The 11,563-nt window shown below is 41.7% G+C and overlaps 1 protein-coding gene across 1 annotated transcript; it reads left to right on the forward strand.

Annotated features, from left to right (window-relative positions):
• The first annotated feature begins 492 nt into the window (after window positions 1-492).
• On the forward strand, window positions 493-1,501 carry MC4R (melanocortin 4 receptor). Its single transcript, XM_009936481.2, has one exon. It carries the CDS (start codon window positions 493-495, stop codon window positions 1,486-1,488), a length of 996 nt encoding a protein of 331 aa, XP_009934783.2. The 3' UTR covers window positions 1,489-1,501.
• The last annotated feature ends 10,062 nt before the right edge of the window (window positions 1,502-11,563 follow it).

Consider the following 11,563-nt stretch of genomic DNA (forward strand, 5'->3'; position numbering starts at 1 on the left):
GGAGAGTGCCCTGAATATTTTTCTCCTCCACACACCATAAAACAGGCAGCCGGCATGCACTGTCTGACAGCGAGACTGGTGCTTGCAGTTTGAAATGAGTTTCTGCTCTGCAGCAGCCACTTGGGCATATTATGTTTGCCTCTCTTAATGGAAGGGAACAAAAAAACCTTGCAGCGTACCAGTGAACTAAACAGGAGCTGACCATAGGGGAGAATCTGATGCAAACTTGCAGACTGTTGGGACTCTGTGGCATAGATCACCAAGGTAAATGTGATGGTGTTCAGGAACTGCTTCTGTGACAGAGTAAACCCCTATTTCTGACTTTGAAACCTTATTTTGTAGCAGCAGTCAAAGCGTTCTGAACTGCTGCCTGCCTCGGTGCTGGCTTATTTTTCTTTTCTTCCCGAGCTGAAAAGCCAAAGAAGGTTTTCAAAGGAATGTAAAAGGAACAGGAGTTTTAAAAGCAGGAAGCTGAAAGGGGATCTCCGTAAGATGAATTTCACCCAGCACCGCGGGACGCTCCAGCCTCTCCATTTCCGGAACCACAGCTACGGACTGCACGGAGGTGCCAGCGAGCCCAGTGCAAAGGGCCACCCCTCGGGAGGCTGCTACGAGCAACTCTTCGTGTCACCCGAAGTGTTTGTGACTCTGGGCATCATCAGCTTGTTGGAGAACATCTTGGTCATCGTGGCGATAGCCAAGAACAAGAACCTTCATTCGCCCATGTACTTCTTCATCTGTAGCTTGGCAGTGGCTGACATGCTAGTGAGTGTGTCTAATGGATCAGAAACGATTGTCATCACGCTGCTAAACAACACAGACACAGACGCACAGAGCTTTACCATAAACATTGATAATGTCATTGACTCAGTGATTTGCAGTTCCTTGCTCGCATCAATTTGCAGTCTCCTCTCAATAGCAGTGGACAGGTACTTTACGATCTTTTACGCCCTCCAGTACCATAATATCATGACGGTGAAGCGCGTAGGGGTCATCATCACGTGCATCTGGGCTGCTTGCACAGTCTCAGGCATTTTGTTCATCATTTACTCTGACAGCAGCGTTGTCATCATCTGCCTTATTAGCATGTTCTTCACTATGCTCATTCTCATGGCATCCCTCTATGTCCACATGTTCATGATGGCTCGGATGCATATCAAAAAGATCGCTGTGCTTCCAGGGACTGGCCCTATTCGCCAAGGGGCCAACATGAAAGGGGCCATCACTCTCACCATCCTGATTGGAGTTTTTGTTGTGTGCTGGGCTCCATTTTTCCTGCACCTGATTTTCTACATCTCCTGCCCCTACAACCCTTACTGTGTGTGCTTCATGTCCCACTTTAACTTCTACCTTATCCTCATCATGTGCAATTCCATCATTGACCCACTCATCTATGCATTCCGCAGTCAGGAGCTCAGGAAAACATTCAAGGAGATTATATGCTGCTGTAGCCTGCGAGGGCTTTGCGATTTCCCTGGCAAATATTAAACTGAGTAGATACGTTACTGTGTACACAACATGCAGCACAGACTTCCAAGCCTTCAAATCCTCTTTCTCAGCAGAATTTGGGTTAAAACTTTAAGAGTGAGCAACTCTTTCTGTCTCCCCTCCCTCTCATCCTTGTATCCCATTCACTTGTAATTCATATTTCTGTATAATGTTTGTGATATCTACAGTTTGTAATTTATTTGTCTGGAAAGAGAAGTGGCACTTCATTCCAGTTTGTATGTAAGCAAATAAATGTAATGATGAATGTGAAATACCAACAAGTATGAGCAGCTGTACGTTCCAACTGCTGACTTGCAGTGCATATCAGCTGATACTGTTCTGTATTCTGTTGAAGTAATTATAGCTATCCATTACATTATATACAGTTTAAAATAGAGCATATGCTTCTCTGTTAAGGGATTAGAGGTTCTCTGAAATTAGAAACCAGATTTTTCATAAAGGTTGCTGCAGCCAAGGAGTCATGCTCATTCATTTTGAACTCTTTTCGTCCTACTCCACAAGCAGCAGTTCTGTTCTTTTTTACAGTCATTGCCTATAACAACAAGATTTTTTGAACGCCTGCTACCGAGACAATCAGATGCTTGGGTTTGGGGTTTTTTTTTCCCAAGACAGTGATTGCTGTGTCTGAAAGTGCCTTTTTGCAAAGTTGGAATTGTTCCCTGGAGCAGCAGTTAGCCCTGGGTATATTTGCTATGCTGGCATCCAGGTAGACTAGCACCCTCCATTCAGCCATGAAGCAGGTACAGTATTAACATTGTCAGTGCTAGGACCAGTGTAAAGATCCACTGAGAGATTTACCTGATGAAGGTAAAGAGGGATCTGCAGTTTGAACATTCAGTCCCTCCTTGTTCTGAGTTGCTGTGGGGAACAAGGACTCTGTGCTTCAGAAGAAAATACATCCTTCTTAGAAATCAGCTGCCATCTACTCTGAAGTGTGGTGTTAGCAGATAGAATCCACTGCCAGGATTGTTACAGAGGAGTCAAGGCACGTGTTAATTTGGCTTGGGCAGCCCAGACCATACTGTGGAGCATGATTTTTGCAGGGACAATGCTATCACACAGAAAGGATGCTGGCCAATGAGTCTCTAAACCCATGCTCTGTATCTGGCAGCCCTGTGTGTTGCTGCAGCTTGAAGTCAGTTCACCTTTCCAGGCATCTAATTGATGTGTTCTCAGTTTTATGCTAAAACGCTGGTCTCTCTCTCCAGATTATAATAAGGACCTCAGGTTCCGGATTTTAGCACCTTTGGAAGTGTTTAAAGTATTAATGTGAGGACACAGGATTCCATGACGACGTCCCTTAACACCCTGACAATATCAGCTTCTTTGTAAGGGCATAGAAATATTTATGTATTTATTCCCGGGAAATATAAAAACATAGTGATAACTGGTAGAAGACCTGGAAAATTCTGATTTAAAAAGTCAAAACTGGTCATAAAGAATAATTTAGGTTTTAATCCTGGATGACTGATTTTACCCAGAGAAGTAGTGAATTAGCTGGAAAAGTAGTCCTATTAATTTTCTTGAAGATGGCCTGTTACCTCAAGCTGCTTGTTCCCTTGATAAAGAAAGACATGCAACAAAAAGCTATTTGCAAAAGCCCGGTGTTTACTACCCGGGATTCTTCTCCAGACAGAAGTTGCTCTTTCAGTTGTGGGTCACTTCAGGATATTGTAAAACCATGACAACATTTGGTCCTGTGTCAAAGACGATGAAGGACTTAAGGTGGGTCTCAGTGTCTTTAACTTCAATTTACTTACAGGGAGGGTAAGAAAGTCATTTGACTTTGTGCATCAGAGTCCCTTGGTAGACCAGCAGCAGAGAAATCAGGTCTCCTGCACCCTGCTCTTGCACTTGGGTCACTCCATCCACCACACTGCTTGCAAGACACCCCTGTTACTTTCTCTCAGCTTTAGTAAGTTGTCTTGCCACATCATAGTGGTTGCTGAGGGGAAGATGTTGAAATATATCTACTACATTAACTCTACTTATTTTCTTCTGGAGGAAACTATAAACATTTCAATAATACATCCCCACCTCCTTCTACTGAGAATAAGAAATGTCAAAGAAGAAGGATTAAAGCTCAAGATGAGAAAAAAATGCATGTACTTAGATTAATAGTCTGTTCAAAAATCCAGTGGACTTTATTCAAGGCCTTTCCCTCTCCCACAAGATGTTACTAGCTATGCAAAAATGCTCTTGCAATAATGCAAGAAATTGCTGATGCCAGTTTGAACAATACACAAATCTCTCTTTATCTTTGTTTTGACTCACTTTCTTTAGCTATTTTAGGACTGTAAATTATGGTACTGGGCTCTGGATACTCCCGTTCTAGTCCACGGATGCAGAGGGGGTCCATTGGCAAGTGGCACAAGAGCAAGATACTGCCTTAGGTGCTCTGAACATTACCTCAAAAGTCTCTCTTTCTCCCCTTAGGCCGTACAAGGACCAGACACCCAATATAAACATATCTGAATTCTGAAGTAATTTACTTCCTGAACTCTAAGTTGATTCTTAAAACTAACAGTCTTACTTGTTTTTGCAACCCAAGGGGAAGAAAAATAACAATTAATTTGTATCATGCTGGTGTGAAGGTTTTCACCAGTGATTTCCTTGTAGTTTCCAAAACCAGTGTGTATCTCTTCCATCCTTATTTGGACTAAGACTAGTCAAGCCAGTTGTGACCCCATTAAGTTCTAAATATCACATAGAAATCTAATTTTTAAAACTAGCTTATTCCAGAGTTTTAGCAGCTCTGACCCTGTTTAGCAGCTCTTCTGTCTTTATTTTATAATGCTAACTGTATATACATACTTTTTTAAATGGAGTTTTTAATTAAAGAGTTCTTCATTTCACAGTATGATCTTTTAGAGTATAATTTACTTAAATTGATGGCAAACCTCCTACGTAGATAATTTTCCTATTCTCGGATACTCTGTTCCTTCTGAGCAGCTGAATCCGTTTCTGTTTGCTTATAGCTCTAGCAGCTTTCCAGCAGAGAGCCATAGAAATTGGTGTCATGAAAGATAAATAAGTTTGTCTAGATGCAGGTGAGTGGGAACAGTGCAGGATCATTCACCACACTCGATTTGCTGGAGCTTTGTTCTTCTATTTGAAAATCTTTTAAGAAAATGAGAATTCTTTCTTTAAATATCTGGGACTCTAATGTCTTTAGCACTTAGCATTTTCATTGTGTTACATAACCATGGCGCATTCCTCTGTGGCAAGGAAATGGTTTTGCCTCCACTTTACAGGTGTAAGGATTTACTTTGTCACTTCTGCTGGAGAAAAGGGTTTGCTCAGCCTCCTAGAAGGCAGTTTTTGCTTGAGCTGGGAATTGATGGTGGTGTTCTCCACCCTTTCCCAATAACTGGCTGTAATACGACACACAAAACTGTTGAAGCAAATGTCTTTCTTCAAGAGGGACATTTCTTTATCTTCGAAGCGGTTGTTGATCAAAGCAAAGGACTCCAAAAAGCACTTAGGAGGCTGTAGTTGATGTCAGTAGAGTGGATTTTGAATGGTGATCCAAGATCCCCTTTATGACTGAAACACACTGTCATCTGGAAGCAAGGAGAAATGCGCTGAAGGACTCACGTGTCACTGAATGTGCAGCAACAACAAAGCTTCCAGTTATGCCTTGAATAGATGTCAGAGTACGCATTATTGATGTAATTCTAAAATGACTTTGTTGTCATTAAACTGATCCTATTCTACAATGTGTTCATTGGGGGCTCCTTCATTCTCAAGCTGAATTCTGCTGAAGAAGAACTTTGGTCGCTGAGGTTATTTATAGCATACTGTATTGCTTATAGGCTTGAAGAAAAAGTGCAGTCTCAATCCCACTGGAAGGAGCTCTCAGAAAATCTCTTAGGTATGAAATTTTCATTGCTTGTCCAGAAATTACTTAGATTTTAAATTAGTATTCTGATCCTTTGAGTCATATCTCAAGTATGCTAGGGTTTTCTCTTTGGACTAAATACTTCTCTAACTTACTGAAAAACAGAGACTTCACATGTCACTGTCTACTGCTACTACGAATACTCATTGTCATATAAGCCAGGTTATGAAATGACAATGCTTGGGTTTCTTTGTTTCAAGTGGTTCAGCTGTCCTAGCTGTGTTTCATATTTTTGCACACTCTGTTTGTAGAAGAAGAAATTAAAAATCACCCCCTTCGAGGTTGTAATGTAAATATATTAATCAGTTCTGCTTTTACCCATTTGTTCCCTTGCAAACATTGTTCATTTGTCTCAGTTGCTCTCCTTCACCCTTGGTATCTTTTTGTATTTGTACATCCCTGGAGTGCCATCAGCCTGAGTCCTCCGAGTCATCCCTTGCCTGTGTGGTGGGTTTGCCTTGGGCCAACAGCAAAACCCCCACCCAGCTGCTTGCTCACTCCCCACCCTAGTGAGACAGGGGAAGAAAATCGGCAGAAGAGGAATGAGAAAGCTTGTGGGTCTGGATGAAGACAGGGTTATGGCTCACCAACTGCCATCACAGGTGAAACAGACCTGACTTGGGGATACTGAACTGAATTCATGGCTAATTAAAAGAAGTATTTACTTACTGATTCAGCTAGTGAGAAACAAAAAGACAAACACTAGGGTAGAGTTTTGCCCTTTCTTACACAGTGCCCAGCGGTGGGGCCGTCGGAGCCGGCTGGAACCTGGGCTGCCCCCACCTGCCCCTGCAGCCCCCTCTGCCCCACTGCTGCTGCTGCTACCACCAGCACCTGGGCACCTGCAGCTGGGTACAACGTGGTAGGCAACAATACGAGAAGCAGCATTTCAGGAGATCGTCCACTGTTCTGTAGGTTTCAGTTCAGTTCCACAGAAAACGCCTCGCCTAAATTGTTTGCCTCTCTCATGCCCACAGCTTCAGCAAGCCTCTTTTGGGCTTTTTTCCCCTGCGATGAACTAATCAACCCAAAATGTTCCCCTCTTGTGCTCCTTCCTGCTGAAGAGCTCTCACTGTAGAGCTTCCAAACCTGTTATCAGCTTCTGAATTAACGACTTTAAACAATGCAGTGTTGAATCCCATCCTATTTCTATTATTTCAATCCCCAGAAAGATCCACTTTCCCTAACGGATTTTCAGATAGTCCTTTCTGTGGAAATTACAGCCAGCCTTTTACCACTGAGATCTGACCCTGGCACATCCCTCTTGACACAGCTCTGCAGGTCCCACAGGTCAGGCTGCAGCCTCTGCTGGTTGTGTAAGCAGCGATCCACTGTAAATCTTGGATTTGTTATGCTATGCATCAATAAAAAATAATTTATATAGGTTTCCAGGTGGCAAAAAGAAAACAGAAAAACATATAGGTATGCTGTTTGCTATACTTAACTACTTTTGAAACGAGAGATTATAGCTTATTAGAGCGTTATTCTTTGTAAAAGGCAGTGGGCGAGTAAACAAACAGAAGTCCAAATAGATTTGGAGCCAGTATCAGAGCATAAACAAAACACTTTATTCATGTAATAACCTGCAGCAACCATTTTGAAGTGCAGGGGAATTAAAACATAATATGAAGATAATATGTGCTGTAAAAGTATCTTTTCCTGAGATAACATTTCTGTGTAGTTCTGAGATTTGTTCTCATGCTGACACAGGTCATGCAGAGTTCAACATACACCCCTCAAGTACATCATAAAAAAACCCCAGCAAGCTTTCTGAAGTTGTATTCTAACAGTCTGAAGGCTGATTTATTAAAAAAACAATTAACTTGGTTTTCCCCTTGAAAGGGGAGACAAAAGAAAGGGTCTGAATTTTTCTTAAAAAAGGGCAAAATTAAATTGCTACTATTGAGGTAACCACTTTCCACACTTTCCCCATTTTGGCTGGGCCAAGGGAGTCTGAAAGCTTGCTGGAAAGCAGGAATTGTGCAGATATCTGTCTGTAGATGTAACTGTCTGTGCATAAATCTGCCAAGTTCTGACTGAGTGGTTGGTTTTTGCATTAAAGCATTGAAAGTCATCTTACAGTGTATACCATACATTATCACTGATGTTTCTAATTTTCTGGATACACATACAGCCACAGTAAAACTGGAAAAAAGCCTAGGTTTGCATGAAGACAAACACAAATAATGCATGTTTAGTAGAAATAAATCTTTCCTTCTTATCCTGAAGTTTTTACTGGGGAGATGAGGTGGATGTCATTGCTTTCTTATGATTATTATCTTCAGCTTCACCCATGGAAATGCAATTCTCACAAGTAATACACACAGCCTAATTTTCCTCTCTAAAAGACAAAGATGCTGGTTCTCAGTAAAGATTGCACCCAGGCCGAATAGCGTGGTATTCCATGCAATGTTATAGATATTGCTGGTATAAACTCTCCTTATTTGTGAACTATGTACCAGTGCACATCAACATCGCTCAGTTTGGGACTATTTATCACCTAACAACTGCCCAAGGCAATGAATTGAGACAGCAGATCCATGAGGGCTCAGCTGAAGCAAGAGATGACCCATTTTTATTGCTTTTCAAACAACTCTTCTCAGACTTGGAAGATCTGCTGGCATGTCAGCAATGCATTGCCCAACAGGCAGGCAATTCAAGGGAGGCTAAACTATGGATTTGGACTGTAAATTTGGTTCTGTCCTCCTGGATGATCCATATCTGCAACGATTCCATCATTCCTGCAGGAAATCCCATATTTCTCACTACTTCAGTGGAACCAAATGACCCAGATTGTACCCTTCCCTGGAAGCAGAAGATAGCCCTTGGCTGGCTCGGGAGAATGGGACACTGGTAAAAACTCAGAGGTAAAATCTGAGTAACCTAGTCTGACGCTAGTTCAAGTTATTTGATAGAGATGGTTTCATGCCCTTATAGGTCTTGTTATGGGCCATGTTTCAAATATATCTTTATACCAATAATGGCAGAGCTACTGTCCCAGTAACAGCTTGATCAGTAGTAAGATATCTGCACTAAAATGAAAGGAATGTGGTATTTTGTACACCATATGCACACTGTATGATAGCTGTAATTTTATCCAAATTTTACCGAAGTTTTCAGAAGGCTTTACCGACTTCTGAATATCAGCCAAAGAGAACTTAATATCTCTGAATTTCGATGCTGCAAAGTTAGGATCCTTTGTGTGTACAGCTATCCAGAATGCTCAAATATCCTTTGAGTATCCAAACGTTATAGTCACTTCATGAAATCTCAGTCACCTCTGCCATATGCAGTGCCTTAGTTGTCAAATCCAGGTCTATAAATGGCGCACCATCTGATACATACCCAGCTTTGAAAAATCCCTTAATCTCAGCTATTTTAGCTCTAAAAGAAATGTTGTGATTGACTGTATAGAAATGAAATGGTCATGATTCTTTAGACCATATAAATTGACCACATATAGATATTGAAAAACAAGACCATGGAGACTAATAGGAGTAAGAGTTCATATTTTGCTTCTAATAATTGTAATTTTTTGATTTCTCTGTGGGACTAAAATCAATGAGGTTGATAACATGCTGTCTTATTAAAAGAAACTTACTCAGAAAGGGTTCTTTTGAGGCGGGGTGTAGGATTGTTGTTTCAATTTTAATGAGCAAAATGTTGTCTTCTGAAGAAAAAACAATTTCTCAGACAGAAAGAGTTGCAAACAGGTCATAGAGTAGTGATTTGTTTGTACTGTCTTACTACAAAATTAGTAAATATAAGTACCTACTGCATATTGTACTTCAGACCTAGACTTCTGCTTTTTCATTCTTTTCAAATACTGTGACTAGTGAATTAACCTTGTCTCTAACAATTTAAGGGGGGTGTTCATAAAAATTTGCATGCCAGGGAAAAGATAGAGAAGGAGCAAACTCTTTCTCATAATGGAAGCAATAGGGGACAGTTAGAGATGATTAAAGCAGAATTCAGAAGTTATGACGGAAGCTGTCTGTAGTCTTGGGGAACTTACTGCCAAAGAGAGATGTGGATGCCAAAAGTGTACATGGTTTCAAGGAAGAACTGCCCAAATTCTTGAGAGAGAAATCCAGTTACTAATGGCACACATCCACAAACAGCTCAGAAAGTCTATGGAGCAGCATCATACATACTTACTGCCTTCCCTAGCCAGTTTAAGGGCATACTCTTCCTGTTGGTTTCCCAGTTAGAGAATTATTCTTACCTAAATGAAAAGTCACTTCTCATCACCTAAAAAAATAAGAAAAAGTCTTCAGTGGATCAAAAATGTAAATTATATGGGACTACAGAGAGACACAGAGCAGAGTATCCTGACTGTGCCTACCTATCTCTTAGGTTACCCAATGTACTTAAAGAAGGTGCCAAATGATATTTTGGCCAGAAATGTGGCCAGGAAAGGGAACAGAAACAGGCTACGCCATCACCAGGTCACCTCCATCAGGCTTCTTCCTCTAGTGCAGAGGATAACCAGCATGGTGAGAAGATTGGCAAGAATGTAGCTTGTGGGGACTTAGATGGCCACTGCTTGCGATAGGATAGCTTCACATTAACCTCATGTGGACAATGCTATGCCCTGATATAGGACAACAATGGCTGTTCTCAGAAGCTGCTTTCCTGCAGGAATCCACCTGATGTCCTGATACGGAGCTGCTAGGGAGATGAGGCCAGTGGCCAGTTTGCTTAAGTAAATGTTAAGGTATGCAGGCATGTTAAGTGCAGGCAGCGTAAAATGCATGAACCAACATGTGTGTTGTGTGTAGGTTTGTATGTGTGTGTATTTGTGGTTGGTTAACCCCTCCCCAGCTTCTCCTGGAGGAGCTGCCGCTGCATGGAAGTAACCAGATGCCCAGAGCATTGCTGCAGGTTTCTCCTGTGGTTTCCTTCTACCCAGTGAGATCTAGACTCATTGCAACTTCTGCTCTTCTTCCTGCACATCACTCCTCCTGGGAAGAGCTCACTTGTGTTCCGGGCTACCTGACCACTTCTCTTCTCTTGCTAGGCCTCCCAAACTCTAGGTTTGTCTATTTCCTAACTGGGTGTCCTGGTTTCAGCTGGGATAGAGTTAATTTTCTTCCCAGTAGCTGCTGTGTTTTTGATTTAGTATGAGAAGAATATTGATAACACTGATGTTTTCCGTTGTTGCTATGACATCAAGGACTTTTTCCAGTTTCTCCTATTCAGCTAATGAGCAGGTGTGCAGGAGCTGGGAGGGAGCAGAGCCAGAGAACCCAAGTTGACCAATGGAAATATGTATCGTAGACGTCATGTTCAATTTATCAAGGGGGATTCGCCGGAGAGCAAGAGTCTGTTTTTTTTTCCTCTTTCTCTTTTCGGTGAGTTTGAATCCTCTCGGCTGGGAGTTCAAACTTCTCTGGGAGTTCAGTATTTTTCAGCAGTTTTGCGGAATTCGTGAAATGCATGATTTCTCGATTCTGTGATCACTGCTCAGGGACTGGCTGCGAGTTAGTCATTGGGGGGTGAGAAAAATTGTATTGTATATAGTTTGTTTTGCACATTCATAATTATCATGATTACTATCGTTAGTAGTGGTAGTAGTATTAGTATTTCCTTTGTTGTCCTGTTAAACTACCTTTATCTCAATCCAGGAATTTTACCTTTTGTCCATTTTTCCTCCCCATTATGCTGCGGGGGAAGGGAAGGGGTGAGTAAGCGGCTGTCTAGTGCTTAGTTGCCAGCTGCCAGGTTAAACCTTGACACTTGGGTATATGCACATCTCCTCTCTCAAGCTGACTTCTGATCCAAAAGAGCTGTCATTTCCCAGCAAATAGTTCATGACTGTGGCAGTACTTTTTTACGTGCTAGAAATATTAAAGCAGTTAGTAAGACTTTCTTTTATCTGTATTATCACTGGTTATTTGAGTTTGCCGCCACCAAGATACACAGGGAAGAGCTACTGCTCCAAATTTATATATTCAAAAACTGCCAATATAGCCACATGTCACTGAATTAATTACATTTGGTGAATGGTTTTTGATGGTTCATCAGTCATGGAGCTTGATCTTAAACATGGAAGGCTCAGCTCACCTGCCATCTACATCCATCTTTTCCTTCAACCTTGAGATTTGCTGTTCAAATGTCGGGATGCTCAAGGGATGCAGCTTTAGATGCTCA

The sequence above is a fragment of the Opisthocomus hoazin genome, chromosome 3 (genome assembly GCF_030867145.1).
Source record: "Opisthocomus hoazin isolate bOpiHoa1 chromosome 3, bOpiHoa1.hap1, whole genome shotgun sequence".
In the NCBI taxonomy this organism is placed as follows: domain Eukaryota; kingdom Metazoa; phylum Chordata; class Aves; order Opisthocomiformes; family Opisthocomidae; genus Opisthocomus; species Opisthocomus hoazin.